Below are 15,859 nucleotides of genomic sequence, written 5' to 3'. Positions count from 1 at the left end.
TGTATCATTTGAGACATAAAATAATCCATCTTTCTTCACAGAACCGAAACAGTGTTCTTCTACAACCTTGTAATTCTTGTAATTTGCCATTTATATTTTATTTCTTCCAGGTTAATGACAGAGTGCACGAGCTGCTTCTGACTGTCATCACTCGCGTCGGGATCGTGGTGTCCCTCGTCTGCCTCACGATCAGCATCTTTACCTTTTGCTTCTTCCGGGGCCTGCAGAGCGATCGCAACACCATCCACAAGAACTTGTGCATTAATCTCTTCATTGCCGAGTTAATATTCCTAATTGGTATCGATATGACGGAACCCAGGGTAAGCCAGAACGATTTCACCCTATTGATTTGATTTTGATGTATTCCCTCTCACTTTATCTCCTCGAACCCCCAAGACAAAACACCCTTTCAGAAGTGAAATGGATGAGACTTTAAATGCTGTTTGTTTCAAACCTTCCCTGCTTGTCCCTGACATGGCACGAGTGAGACAGCACCATTAATATAGATTATTAAGTGGCTATGTCTTCCACTTGACAGGCCTTTTTCCTTTTTCACTTAAAGTCACAGTTGCCATGGCTGTGCCTGCATCCATACCATTTTTAACATTTTTCCACCTACATTTTCACTTCATCAAAAATATTTTTCTGTGTTCTGATGAGCCTACTACCTGTAACCAGGCAATACAAATGGCATTTAACTTGCCACTGATGGAAAGCTAAACCTGTGCGGAGTCAGAGCTCATGTGGTGAATGAATATTCATTGACCTTTTTCATCAGTTTCACTAATATGCGTTCCACTAAATGGGTGAGGCAGCAGCAATGAATATCATCTGTCAAGGGTTTTAATAAAAGTTAGAATGTATGATATACACTTTTCAGGAAAGAAAGTGCTATGAAGGTAATGCTTGTCATATTTAAATTTCAAGTTCTTGCCATTTTATCAAAACTGTAATCATGTTGTGTATTTGGTTGCCTTTATCTGTTGTTGTTCTGGCTCAGATTGGATGTGCCATCATTGCTGGGATCCTTCACTTCTTCTTCCTGGCCTCCTTCTCCTGGATGTGTCTTGAGGGCGTCCAGCTGTACCTCATGCTTGTGGAGGTCTTTGAGAGTGAATACTCACGGAAAAAGTACTACTATGTGTCTGGTTACCTCTTCCCTGCCATCGTGGTCGGTGTCTCTGCGGCTATTGATTACAGGAGTTATGGAACCAAGAAAGCGTAAGTGCACCTTTCTGACCAAATCCTTAGAAATGTAGAACAGCTACGCCGGACCCTACGCTGTGTGTGGACTTACCTGCTCTGTCTGTATGCAGCAGCTTTTGAAAAGAAATCTACTCATCATTTCTGCCAGCGTCTTATGTGCATCCCTGGAGACTACACCGAAATATTTGAGCTCCGTTTGCCAGCGATGGGCAGCTGTTCAATTTTTTATGTCATTTGAAAGTGGCTGACAGACTCAACGCTGTGGTTTCAGGGGGGCTGCAACTACATTAATGCCTTTCTGCACAAAGACCCTCCTGTGACCTCTTGTTTGTAAATGCTCTCTTAAAGAGAAGAGCGCTGCGCAGAAAAAGCCTTTTATGTAGATTAATGGCCATATCTCAGCTAAGACCCAGCTATCAAAAGGGGCTTCTTGGGGTCTTCCCTTTGTTTTGTGCAACCATATTAATGTTTAGACTGTAAGACCAGCATTTGAAAGTGCCTCAACTGAAATATTGACTAGAAACAACACAAGTAACCAAAAATGTATTTCTTTCCATTAATAGCTGGACCTTGTGTTTCTTTGTCATAGGTGCTGGCTAAGTGTGGATAATCATTTCATATGGAGCTTTATAGGACCTGTCACCTTTATCATCATGGTGAGTTGTTTTATTTTTCTTTGAATACTGAAATTGACATAGAGACGGAGAGGCAGGAAGCATGAGATGAAAGAGATGCTGGAGGGAGATAAAGGAAGTGAGATGGTTGAAATGAAGCTAAAGCCAGCATGTTTTTTTTTTTTTTTTTTTTTGCACAAACTGTCCTCAGTGATGACAGGTTAATTTTGCAGCAAAGACGGATTTCAAGGTATCCAACAATTCTCTCTGCCTCTCACCATTTGACAAGGATCAGGATTTCATAGCGTACCTTAACCTCACATTTACACAGCTGCCATGAAGCCTCACATTGCTGACATTGCCCAACATCCTTCAAGTTACACTTTTTATGATAAGAGGGGGAAAAAGATTAAAATAGCCTCAAGGTGTGCACATACCCTAATATGGTACAGTTAGATTTTGCAGCTTTTTTTTTCCTCCTCTGCTTCTGCCTCCTTGTGTGTTATTTTGCCTGTAGTAAACAGCAGATGACAGCATCAGAGGGAAGAAGAATAGCAAAGGTACCTCTCTGTTTGGTCAAGGACCATCAGGGGTGACGGACATATAGCATATCATATTCACATGTGTCCCATTGAGGCATGTAGTTATTTACTGGTCATGACATTATTATCTCCTGCTCAGAAGAATGGACCTTAGGGAGTCTTACCTCCCTGTGCAAAAAAGAAAAAGAAAAAAGAAATACCAGGTGGTATTACTCAAATATTTCCTCTCATGTATTGCTTTGCCCTCATGCACACCAAGGGATGAGGAAGCTCTGCAAGGTTGTTTTGCTGTTTTGCAGGAAGGATGGCTGGTATTTGTTCAGTACTATGGTCATTATCTGGCATAATGGTCTGTACTCTATGTACAGATGCGGTGACCTCTGAACATCAAACTGACACTGAAAGTATACTGGGAACAGGAGGCACCCATGTCAAAGTCTCTGCACGCCATCGGCAGCCTACTAGGAGCTTTCGATGTAAAGATTTAGTACAGCTCTTTGTATGTGTTGTTACAGAATAAATAAAAGACCATTCCGCCCACTGGACTGCATTTCAAAGTTTCCTCAAACAGAAACACTGCCACTTGATGTAGCAGTTAAAAATGAGATGGTACACAGAGAGCCTGGCTATTTTATTTGAGTAAATGGTGCTTTTTTTTTTTCCTTCCGATTGTTTTTCTCTCCGCGCCTGCTTTGAAAGTGTGAGCTTATAATTGAGGAAAAGCTAACATTGTATTAAAACAAACATACATTTCCCCCTGTTTCAGCAAATGCTCTGTCAGGCACACAGGAATGTTTCCTTAACCCTCGTTGTTTTCCAATCGCGCGTTGCTTCCATAATGATTTGCATGAAAAATGTGTCTAGTGGAAATGATGATCGGGATCCCGATGGTGATGACCGGAGAGATAGAATCATGACCCTGTGAGGAGCTAATGTATTGTAGCAGAGTCAATGTGTGACAGGAATGAGGTTTTGCAGCACTGGCTCCAGCTTCGCACGCCGTTCCCTCTGATTCCGTGCAACAATTGACTCAAAAAGACAAAGTACTGTGGAAAGGGACATCTCTGGGGAACATGCAAGAGCAAGGTTTTTCTACTCCATCCATGACCCTGGTTTCTCTACAAATTGGCTTTGTCCTTGTCAATGAAGAAAAAAGAAAAGCAAGAGAAAAGGAGACAAAGCAGTGCTGCTTTGGCTCGTGTCTCCATTCTCCCCCTGCTTCACAAACCTTGTTTGTGCCAAGTAACATAGCTTTTGACCTAGAATGGTCATGCTTTTTTCTCATCATTTTGTGTCCCCTTCCTTCCCTTGCTTTTCCTGATTTGTTTTCTTTTTGCTGCTGGCTGGAACAGGTCCTAAATACTGTCTGAAAACAAAAGCTGGTAGAAGGCATTTAGGTGCATGTTCTTAGGCAGAGGTTGCCCTGTCTCTGGGCACAGGGGGTATTAGCTCCATGAAAGGGGAACACGGTAGTAATGAGTGGTGGGGGGAGCCATTAGTATGCTTGAGATAGCTTCAACAACGCAAGGCCTCTTGGATCATGACACGTCGCGAGCAGTTCTTGTCATCTGAACAGCTCCATCTGCACCTTTAATATTTTATCCCCAGCAGTTCATTTGGAGTTCAGTGTGTACACACACACAGTCCACTCCAGAAAAAGCTTTCTCTCCGCTCCCATTGCGACGAGGTGCTTCTGCATGGCTTGCAGTGATGATTCAGAGACAGAGTGAAGGGTAGAGGCAAAGCAGCGCCGCTCTAGTGAGGGGGGATCCCCCCGGGACTGGCTCCAAAAGCATGTCGGTGGGGGCGGGAACATGTGCTGTGCTGCTAGGCTAGGTTACTTTAAAATACTGTGTCCCTCTCCTCTGTCTCATTGGATCCATGTCACCATTCCACGCTGTGTGAAAGGGTTTTTCAAAAGTCCTCGCCCCCTGCCTCCCACCTCCACTGTCTGACTCATGCTCAGGCTGATAGAAACAATGGCTGATAGCTCTGACATGAAACATAGTTTTAGTAACTGTGATATAAAGGTTCACAATTATGGATTTTGTTTTTCCAATAGTGCCTCTCTTTTACTGCATGGGTTATTGTGAGCAGCTCCATGAGTTGATTGCGTGTGGAGGGGCGGTGTATTGATCAGTGGTGGTCTTTTGATAGCAGTATCCAACAGAACAGAATTTGAGCTTGAGACTTGAATGGCCATGATCTGACTCCAGCTCACAAAGGTCATTTATTTAATTCATGCCCTTAAACTGGCAAATCATTGTTTTTCTTTTTGCCAACGTTCTTGCATTCAAATGATAACATGGCAACAATGAAATGCACTGTTTGTAAGGCTCACCTGGGGCAAAAGAAATAGCGCTTGTTATTGTAGATGCTGTTATTTGTGGTTCTGTTTTTGTTACTAACATGCCACAGATCCAGTAGCTTACATATATTTGTCTAATCCTTTCATATGCACTATTGGAGGCGCACATTTCAATTTTTCTTTTCTCAGATATTCCTTGACATTATTTATACATGCCTGACTTGCAGTACAAACACAGTCTGGTTCCTCCGCTGTGAGTGCATGTACATACTGTGTCAGGGACTAGTTTGGACCAGAATAAATGTTTTTGAAGTAAATTATTTGGAGTGGCTCCTTGCTGGACCATCCAGCCTTTGTGTCTCTAAATCACTGTATTGATTTTTAAGGTACCAAATAAATGCGCCCAGAAACACTGCGCAGTAGTATCCTTGTCTCAACCTGATATGTGCCACTGGCTCCGTGAAGATTTAATGCATTAAAACAAGCAACCAAAGGCCATCTCCCTCTCCCTGTCCCTCTCCCTCTCTCTCTTTTTATCTGACCGCACACAAGAATCGAACAAAACATACCATATTCCCTCAAGCCTTTTGTAGCTAGTTATACCTTATAATATTTCACTATGTGCATAAAATGATATGCTGTTGTTTTGTACAACAAGAGGGTCTCATTTCTCCTGCATCTTTCCCTTCCTTTCTGACTTTGCCAGACTGCTCCTGTGTGACTGTTTCTTTCTTTCCTTTTTTTTTCTTTTTATTGTGATGGATTTTAATGCATTTCCATGCTCTTATTGATATAGAATGACACTAAATTTGGCGCCAGTCGGCCCGTCTGAGCCCGGCTGGAACAATAGATGCTTATTGGATTAGTCTGTGGACATGCAGAGATTTGAAGGCTCTCCTCTTTTAATACTTACAGACAAATTAACAGTTTTTTTTCTTTGTATCATACATCTTCATGTATTAACACTGCCATCACTCTGTTTTGCCAGCTCAATCTCATCTTCCTGATCATCACAATGTACAAAATGGTGAAACACTCGACCACCCTGAAGCCAGACTCTAGCCGACTGGAGAATATAAAGTAAGTAAAGCACCACATGCTGAACACCTGCATTCTCCTGCTTATCAGCATTATAACATTGGTGCTATTCTGTCACTACCTCCAGGAAAACTAAGGCTCTTTTACTCCTGAGGTAATTTTTTTTTTCCTAACGAAATAATATCTCATGAGAAAATTCATTATGTCCCCCACCTCCAAGCCAAGTTTCAGTAGTGGACTAGCGAGTGACAGTAGAATATGTGATCATATAGAATCATTTACCAGAGAAAGTTATTTTGACTAGAAATTACAAAAGCAACACAATTTTTGAACTAGATTATTGGCATGACATAGCTGTCATGATGACTATACTGACTTTTTGCCCTTTATTGTTTCGCTCCAAGCCACTAACCATAGAATTGCACTGGCATGGCACACGTCACTAAAGGGCTGCTGTTAGCTCTGGTAGGGTGGGGTGCAGTGGAACAGCTACCATATGTGTTTTGCTTGAACTTGTCAAACCTTTTTTTTTTTTTTATAGATCCCAGCTTCTAATCCCAAGAAAGAAAAAAAAATTCCTTCCCAACACAACCGCCACCGTTCCCCTTCTAGTTTAGGCTCCCTGAGTGGCCTCAACGTTTATGATGTTTTGCTTTGGCAAGTTTTTCTAAAGCACTAATTGTTTTTTTTTTTCTTTGCATTGCTGTGAAAACAGTATTTATTGTTGTTTACCGCAGGGCAAATTTCAGGGCCTCTGTGGGTTATATGGTTTTGTTGCTCGCAGTAGCACCATTATATTTCGACTTCCACCACTCACAGCATTGTTGTTGCTATTTTTACTAGTATTTGTTATTTTTCCTTTTCCTTAATGAATACGTGCAGCACTGTAGTAGAAGTGCAATCATGAAGAACAGTCAGAAAAGGGTTTATTCTAGAGATGCACCAATTTCAATTTTCTTAGCCAATTCCAATTTCCAGTAGTTTTTTTTTGTTTGTTTGTTTTTTTGAGTCTGGCCTGATTTCCAATTCCAGGTTTCTTTCTTTCTAAGAACTACACAAGTTAACAACACATGGCCAGTACAGACATGAGCATGAGCCTCACTTGAGGTCCACACAAAATGCTATGCGCTGCTCACACTATGCTTTTGGTCTGTGCCACTGTGTGCACTACGAGGACTGTCGTGCCTCTAAATCTGATCATCACAAAACAGGAACTCTCAGAGCGATCAGCCATCAAGGGTGATCACGCTGAAAACCGGCCACTTCCTATCTCCGCTGATCGATCGATGCATCTCTAGTGTATTCTTATTCTTCTTATTTTATTTGAGATATTTATTCCCTTATCAAGAAAACCACAACAGGATACATTTACCGAACATGCCGGCACTCACATTAGTAGGTATTTGTATCAGAATGTTACTTCAATTAAGCTTATTTGTTCTGGAGAAATACATTGTAAATGTCTAATAACTCTTTCCTTGTGGTCCTGTTTGTGTTTTTTTTGGTCTGAGAGTCAGTTTAGCACCAGTGTTGTCGCATGTTGCATGTGAAGGCAAAGTTAACGCACGCCCTCTCCTTTCTCTTCTCCCATCATTTTTCTCCTCTCTCTGTTCTGCGATCCACACCAGTAATTATCGCGTTTGTGATGGCTACTATAATACAGATTTGCCTGGGTAAGCTTTTACTATACACCTCAGCTAATTTTACCCACACAACACCCACGCATATAGTAGCATCAGTACAAATTCAGCACAGACAATGTGCTCGAACCAAATGCTTCACACAGAATTTTGTAATTGAATCAGCAACAGCAAAGACATACAACTCTTAAATCCTTAATTTCATTGCCTCCCATGACTTCCCTTGGATCAAAGTTGAAGATATCTCACTCAAATGCCAACTAACCCATGCTGTTATGCACTCTGATCTAATTGTGTTTCTCTCTTCCTGCTTATCATGCTTTCTAGCTATGAAGATAATAAACGGTTTATCAAGTAAGAACACGTTGCCCAGAAGTCTCCTCTTCAGCTTGTAGTTTATTCTCTTTCCTTTTCTTTCTTTCTGGGGTGCATCTTCTCCCAAGCTGCAGCTTCTAAGCTACTCATCCACTGTCCTTGTGACTGTTCACATTCACCACGTCCATCATCTTGAAATTCGGTGTTGTTGTTGTGTGTTTGAGTGTCAAACTGTGGCTGCTGTTGGTGTCTGAAGGCTCCACAGGACCTTCACACACACAGCAGGGATTTTTTTTCCTTGAACTCTTTCCGCATCTGCCTAGTTCCCCAGTTCTGATAACACACTCAGTAGATAAATGTTTAATATTTGAGAGTATTTATTGCTTTTTTAGTGTAAATTTCAACATGCTGTGCTCTCTAATTCTGCTATTCGGTGTGTTCTAACGCATCAAATGTTATTTACAGAAAAGCAGATCAAGGTGTTGCTTCCTTTCTGTGTGTTTGAAGGGAGCAACTGCGTTCGAGTTTGGGCTGAGACTGTATGAATGGGGTGGGGTTTGGGAGAGTGGGGAAGGGGTGGTGAGAATGGCATAGGTGTCATTTTATTGTTTGCCTCTCACCTGTTTTACAGCTTTTTTTGTCATTATTCTGTCACTGAATGCCTCTCATGCTGGATTTGTCCCCTTCTTGTGTTTGGTTTTTGCTGTCCTTTCAGATCCTGGGTCATGGGCGCCTTCGCTCTGCTGTGTCTGCTGGGTCTGACGTGGTCCTTTGGTCTCTTCTTCATCAATGAGGCCTCTATTGTCATGGCGTACCTCTTCACTATATTCAACGCTTTCCAAGGATTGTTTATCTTCATCTTCCATTGCCTTCTCCAGAAAAAAGTACGTTTCCTGCCATCTGCAATGCTCAAAGACAGTGATTTTTCTTTCAGGGTGAAAGGCTTCTAAACTTGCGCAGCCAAGGCCAAACCTTCACTCTAGCAAGCAGAATTCACAGAGCTCCACATGCTGATGTAAAGAACAAGCACTGCTCGCTTTATGATTTTGGCTAAGTCCTATGTAAAGTCGACACTGTTCGTAAACACTCGGCTGTTTGCTCACGCAGGTCCGTAAAGAGTACAGTAAGTGTTTCCGCCACACATACTGCTGCGGAGGGCTGCCAACTGAGAGTTCACACGGTTCTGTAAAGACTTCCACCACACGGACCAGCGCACGCTACTCCTCTGGTACACAGGTAGACCAGCATCTTCATACAGTCAGAGAGTCAACATTTCCTGCAGACACACACTCATACAGCTCATTTTCTTTATTACAAACCCCAAAGTTTAAACAATGAGAATGTACTTTTGCTATAACTGTGTACTGTGTAGTGAACAAAAAATGGGCATCGTGTATTTTACCTTCAGAGACACAAACATTATGCCACATTTTACAAGCAGCATCTACTGTACTGCATGAATACTTTCCTTCTGTTCTGCCCACTTTAGCTTTTGCTTTTATCTTTTTTCTCACTAACATCATGCGCATGGGAAATAGTTCAGCACTGTTTTTGCAAGCACATTTTACTATGGGGAAAGCCAAAACTACAATTGTAAAACAAAATACTATAGTCCCTTTTATTAAAGGTTAGGAGACCTCATACAATACCTCCAGATGTACTGTGCTTATAGAGAAACATCCCTATCACACTCAAACCTGCAGCCTAATTCAAGATACTCGTGACTGGATCTGAAGTTGTTCCAGAGCTGACCTAAATAAAATATTTTGAGAGATGTGTACTGAGAAAGTGAGCAATAGTACTAACCATGCAGACCTGTGAGAAGTAATACATAGAAAATAAATGAAAGTTGATCTGAAAGGTGAGCAGGCTTGTTTAAAGTCCTAATGAGTGTCCCTTGTTGACCTGACAGAGTCGTATCAGGAGAATGTGGAATGACACCGTAAGAAAGCAATCTGAGTCCTCCTTTATCTCAGGTGACATCAACAGCACCTCCACCCTTAACCAAGGTCAGTTCACACCTAATTTCTCTCCATATACACACCTATGCACACATTTCATCATCCAACTAAAAATACCTCCTCCAAGATTCACTGGGCTCACGCCACCTCACAGGATCCTCCTCTGGTAATCGTAATAAATGCCTTCAGCTTGATAAGAAGGAGCAGTGCAGCTTTAAAAAAAGATCTAGGCCTGTAGTCTGGTCTCCCTGTTCTGCCAGCAAAGGATAACAAAAATCCATCTTCAAATACTCTGTGCGCTGTCATTCTGGCCTCTAATGTCAGTCTCAAATTGGGGCAAGGCTTGGAAAGCGTCTTTTATTTAAGTGATGGCTGTCCAGAGTTCATACCCAACCGCAGGGGAAACATAGACACAACTAGAAACAGGGAAATAAAGTTTTATTTTAGGGAAATCTTAACACACACAGAGCAGTCATTTGTAGCCTGGCATGTAAGGTGACCTCTATTACTTTACAAGGGGATTTATGAGGGAGGAAGAAAAAAAAACTGTCATTTATTATTTAGCTTGAGCACAAATATGATGATGATAAGATGATGTTCAACTCTGGCTGACCCGGAGTGCTTAGTGTGCTTAGGCTCTCTGCTGCCTCTGAAATGGCTTTCCAAGCACATGCATGGGAGAAGAGGGTTTACACCATGGTAGTTTAACTTCACTCCCTCCTCTCCCCTTTGTCTGAATCATGTCACTGCCTCGCTTTGCCTCCTGTTCCTCTTTTGCTGTCACTATCCCACAAGGTAAAACACCACACCTAGGGCCCTGAAGAACATTTTGACTTGCTGATACATCAATAACTATATATAAGCAGGACTTTTTTTTTTCAACAATGCCTATTTTTTTTTTTTTTAATGTTAATGTAAAGGTTGGATATTGATCATTCTGGGGTGTAGTAGCCTTGTTACCCTGGAGAGTCGGTGCACTAAAGCAGGGCTCTATCTCCTGCAAGCGCTTCCCTATCATTAAAATCATCCCTGGAGACTTCCCAACATGACAGATGGCATTTAACACATGTGGTAAATGGCAGTGGAAATACCTCAGATCCTTAAAACACTCTGCAAACTGGGGAAAAAACTGAAAGAAAGTAAAAGTCTGGAAGAAAATGGCCAAAATTGAGTCTAAATAAAGATTTTGATATCAAACTTGGAAGGATTCTGCTCTTAGTCATGGAGGAGATTTTGTATTTGGACCTGGTTCAAACAGCAAAACCTTTGCACAATCACAGATTTGCAGGGTGCTATTTTTGAAAATGATATATCCTCAAAATAATAAGTAAATATCTCATGAGTGGATGATATAATAAGCACAGTGGTTTGACAATTTGTTTATAAATGTAATGAGTGTTGAATGACCTACAGCACAAATAACAAAGCAGCTTGAAAGTTGAAAAATCCGCCGCCTAAAGTTGTTAAATGTAAGAATGGAAGCCTGGCAAATATTTAAATATTTTCAGATGTTTTCTTGCTTCTTCCTAGTTGCTTCTCAAACATTATTCTGTCTTTGCAACTTAAAATAAACACCCTAGTTACCCTGGATGACACCACATGCCTCAGGAGATAGACTTGCTGAAAATGCCCTTCATTTCTTTTCCTCGTGAACCTTTCAGTCACTGTCGGCTTTGCTGCGGCAAACTTATCTGCTCCTCTTCTGTCTTGCCACTCCAGGAATGACCGGGAATTATCTACTAACAAATCCTCTTCTTCGACCACAAGGCAGTAACAACCCTTATAACACCTTACTGGCTGAGACAGTCGTATGTAACACCCCCACGGCTCCAGTGTTTAACTCGCCAGGTGCGCTTACTTATTACTTTCACCTGCATTCAGCCTTCTCTCTTTGCCTCTTTCCTTTCTCTCCCTCTTTATCTCTTTGGTTGAGTATACTGTAGGCCAAATGAAAAGCAGGATGTTCTGCAGTATCACCTTTCCTTCTAAATCATTATCTCTCAGATGCTTGATACTTTATGTCTGTCTGTGTGTGTGTGTGTGTGTGTGCGTGCCTGCGTGTGACTGCACTCCTTTATTATGTAAAATAGAGATTTTTTTTTTTTTGTGGTTTGTCTCATGTTTGTCTTGTCCAAGCTCTGAATGGGACATAATGAATAACTTGGGGAAAGAGATACTGCATGTTCTGCCTCATGATAATGTAAACAGCGGTACAGACCTGAAGCTGTAGTATAAACTGCTCATTTATTAAGATTTATGCTCCTGACTTTTTCAGGTGATCTGTTACTGTGTTTTAGAGGGAGCTTTCCCCTTAAAACATGTTCAGCTCCAAGCAAAGTGAACTTAATGCAACTTGTTTAGATGTATTTGACAAGCTTTTTAAAGAAAACACTATATCACAGTTGCACATGGCACTTACACCATATGTCACACTGTAAATACTGTGCTGTAATTATGCGTGTTCCTCTATTTTGATACTGAAATGGCATCTTTTTGTCATATTTTGTGCTTCTTCCCTGTGCTTCCCTCTAGTGACCTACAGAGAGACAAGTATGGGAGTAAAACTTAACTTTGCCTATCAAATGTAAATTTTTTTCAGCATGCTTATTAAAAACAACCAAAACCCTGGCACAATCACTGGTTTACTTTAGGCCATTAACACACACTCAGTGAGCAAGTGGTTCACAAACTTATCCACTCAAATTCTACTCTAATCGGAAAAGAAAGAAAATATTTCTTTAGTCATTTGAATTCATCTTTTGAGATTGGACAGCTTTATCGCAACTCTGCTTCTCTCTCTTCTGCGTAATTTGTGATTTTAACCAACCAAATTGTGTTGCTTTTTTTTCTGGCAAAATTTTCATGAGGAAGGTTTCTTTTGCTTTATTTCTTTTTCCTTGTTTTCTTCTCTTTTCCCAAAACCTATGTCCTCCTGTGGCATTCAGCAGTCTCAGTGTCCAGTAGTATTCCTCTCACACTTTTCCGGACAATACCCGTCTGGGCACCAATAGTGCGCATAAACACATGGATGTCATGGCAACAGCTGTTAAAATTTTCTTTATTCTATTTATTTTTACTTTCCTGTGATTTTCCCCCAGTTTTTTTTATCATCCCTTGTATAGTTCCAATCACTCCCTGTTTTTGGAACAAATATGTGAAATATCCCTTTAGTCTGCATCCTAATTTGAACGTTAGCCAAAACAGAAAACATTTTTCCTTTATCTTTTCTCTCAATCAAAACATAACTAATATTTGTTCTTTTTGCTGCTGCTTTCCATGACCTCCACACTTTGAGAAATTCCTGACTTGACCACGTCTGACCTCTGTAGCGGCTGTGTTATTCTTGAGCTGTTCTGCTAGTGACTGGGGTCTCACTGGGAACTGTCACTGTGACGGATGCCAAGTGCTGGGCTGCGGGCAAGCTCTGACCTTTGCCAGCTTTGGGTACACCAGCTGCCAACTAATGGACAGAAAGTGTACCAGCACCAACAAATCAATGGGAAAAAAAAGAAACTTACAAAAAAATAGCTTTTGGCATTTAATTGGTAAAACTGAAGCGGTTTAATGCTTGTTTCTTTCATTTGCTGAACCCTTGCTCTCGCTAAGTTGCAGTTAAGACCTTTGCTTTACGTTTTATAGTTCTGTTGAGTGATTCTTCGTCATGTTACAATAAATCATTTTACTTTCTTTTGTACATCAGCTGCTCTTAGACCAGATAGCCTGAGCAGACAGACATGATGTGAGTTGTCTAAAGTGAGTCTTTTCACCTGCTGTGTGTGGTGATGGTGGAGTGCTGCTTGTGGGCGCCCCTTGTAGTGAGAACAAAGATGGCTGTTTCATGTTGATACACGACTCCTTTCCCTTTTCTGTCTGTGTCATTTATCCCATCTCTCTCCTTTTCTTTCCTTTGGCACATCCAACTTATTAGTTGCTAGAAAACCTGTAAGTGTTGTAGCCTGCCCATTTGTAGCTTCATACTTGTGGACATCTACTTTTGCCCGGTGTGTTGTGATAGTGATTACTGTTTGTTTCTTAATGTTGTTTGGGATCTTTTTTATTGCTTTGTCACATTTGTGGCAGACTAAAACGCACAATGCTCTGCTTATTTTGAAGCATTTTTTTAAAAGGGAAACCTAAAATGTATATGTGAGAAAGTAAAATGATTTCGCATTGCAAATAATGCATGCCTACACATTGTATGTTAAGGATTGTGCCTAACTAACAGATTTATGGCATGGCTTAATTTGGCTTGAATTTTCTATGTCAAACTGCATCCTAAACAGCATTAAACTTTGGTATGTTTCTTTCATGCTTACTGATGTTGACTAATGTGATATCCCCTCACATTCTCCTCTTTCCAGGGCACTCACTGAACAGTGCAGTGAGGGATACAAGTGCAATGGATACTCTACCGCTAAATGGTAACTTTAATAATAGCTACTCGCTTCGCAATGGGGACTTTGGCGACAGTGTTCAGGTAGTAGACTGCGGCCTCAGTCTGGACGATGCTGCCTTCGAGAAAATGATCATCTCCGAGCTAGTACAGAACAACCTGCGTGCCTGTAACAAAAGCCACCAACAGCAGCAGCACCCCAGTTTACATCATCCACCCCATCACCAGCCGCCCCCGCAGTACCACCATCACCACCACACGGAGCGGGCTCCGCCGAAGGTGACGGTGGTAGGCGGCAGCAGCGGTGACGACGACGTTATCATAACTGACGCTTCATCTTTGGTGCACGTGGGTGACACCGTGGGTCTTGAGCTGCACCATCAGCAGGAGCTGGAGGCGCCACTCATTCCCCAGCGGACTCACTCCCTTCTGTATGCACCCCAGAAGAAGGTGAGGACCGACAGGGGAGATGATACCTTTGTCAGCCAGCTGACACCCACCAACCCTGATGATAGTCTGCAGTCCTCTAACAGAGACTCTGTGTACACTAGTATGCCTAATATTAGTGACTCTCCGTGCCTCGAGAGCAGTCCAGATGTAGTGGAGGACCGGTCCCCCTCCAAGACAAGCGAGAACGAGGATGTTTACTACAAGAGCATGCCTAACTTAGGGGATGGCCAGCAGCTCCAAGCCTATTACCAGATAGGCAAAGGGAGCAGCGATGGTTACATTATTCCTAGTACTAAAGAGGTTTGCATCCCTGAAGGCGATGTACGGGAAGGACAGATGCAGTTAGTGACAAGCCTTTAAATGTATTTATATCGCCCCAAAACTCTTCCTACCCTTTTGCATTGCTGACCTTTTGGAGAACACACTCATGAAGGGAAGGGAAGTTTTTTTTTTGTTGTTGTTTTTATCTTTGAAGAGAGCATAGAAGCCCCGTCATACACGTGAGGTATTTACAATCCTCCTCTCCAATCTGCATTGCCGTTTCCTTTCCCCCCCCAAACATGCCAATCTTTACTACCTTCCCTGCAGACCAACAGACTTGGTGCACAACAATGGTAGTGCAAAGGTTTAATGAGACTGTACATAAAATACAGAGTCAAATTTTGATTTTAAGAGCCAAGCCAACTATGTATTTAAATGTGCTGCTGCTGTTGAATAATTGAGAAAAATTTAAGATATGAAAACAAAAAGACAAAAAAAAAGTGAAACATTACTGGCTACGTCAATCAGCAATGTCCCGGTCAAAAGGTTGTACATACACTCTCCATCATCCTCGTTGAAGCCTGAATTTTTTTTTTTTTTTTTTTAATTATAAACAGAACAACACCCCTGGACCAGGACATGGACTCAGTTTGTAAATTTTTTTTTTTTTTTTTTTTTTTTTAATTATAAACAGAAAAACACCCCTGGACCAGGACATGGACTCAGTTTGTAAAATGTTCCTGATCAGACTGCTAGAGAAGGAATATAAGGTCCTGGTTGCCCTAAGTCATGCTCCATCCCATGAAGTTTGGATTGTATAACCACTAGCAATCAAGCCACTGGCCTTATATTTTCTCAACTGTACATTGAACTGTTGTCAAGGAAAATGGCTAAAATATATATTTTGTTGTATTGCTAGTGTAAAATAAAAAATCATGGGAAAACGTAAATATGAAGAAACCTTTTAACTGCAAAATTTAACGTTTGAGAGACTATTGTGTTGAAGTTGCACATATGTTATACAGTGTGTTTATGGTTCCAACACTTCATTCATGGTAGTATGTTTGAACGTAAAGGCTTACGACAACAAAGGAGGATTACAAAGACGCATTCTCACTTTCTCCACTTGTG

General features: G+C 41.4%; 1 protein-coding gene across 26 annotated transcripts in view; it reads left to right on the top strand.

The window, feature by feature from the left end:
- Positions 1-15,359, top strand: part of adgrl2a (adhesion G protein-coupled receptor L2a) — a 91,089-nt gene extending 75,730 nt beyond the window's left edge. For 5 of the 26 annotated variants that reach the window (XM_020596690.1, XM_020596688.1, XM_020596687.1 and 2 more), the window contains 12 exons: positions 111-320; positions 1,001-1,221; positions 1,796-1,862; positions 5,659-5,750; positions 7,337-7,381; positions 7,676-7,702; positions 8,379-8,547; positions 8,771-8,899; positions 9,576-9,672; positions 11,344-11,472; positions 12,157-12,174; positions 13,986-15,359. In XM_020596690.1, coding sequence (XP_020452346.1) covers positions 111-320; positions 1,001-1,221; positions 1,796-1,862; positions 5,659-5,750; positions 7,337-7,381; positions 7,676-7,702; positions 8,379-8,547; positions 8,771-8,899; positions 9,576-9,672; positions 11,344-11,472; positions 12,157-12,174; positions 13,986-14,827 — 2,046 coding nt within the window. In that variant the 3' untranslated portion in view covers positions 14,828-15,359. Of the gene's footprint in view, positions 1-110; positions 321-1,000; positions 1,222-1,795; positions 1,863-5,658; positions 5,751-7,336; positions 7,382-7,675; positions 7,703-8,378; positions 8,548-8,770; positions 8,900-9,575; positions 9,673-11,343; positions 11,473-12,156; positions 12,209-13,324; positions 13,378-13,985 lie in introns of all 26 variants that reach the window. The other 21 variants (XM_020596695.1, XM_020596709.1, XM_020596708.1 and 18 more) reach the window with 10 other exon arrangements.
- Positions 15,360-15,859: the final 500 nt, after the last annotated feature.

Source organism: Monopterus albus, unplaced genomic scaffold, assembly GCF_001952655.1.
Source record: "Monopterus albus unplaced genomic scaffold, M_albus_1.0 scaffold31.1, whole genome shotgun sequence".
Taxonomy (NCBI): Eukaryota; Metazoa; Chordata; class Actinopteri; order Synbranchiformes; family Synbranchidae; genus Monopterus; species Monopterus albus.
This window is presented reverse-complemented; position numbering and strand designations above follow the sequence as displayed.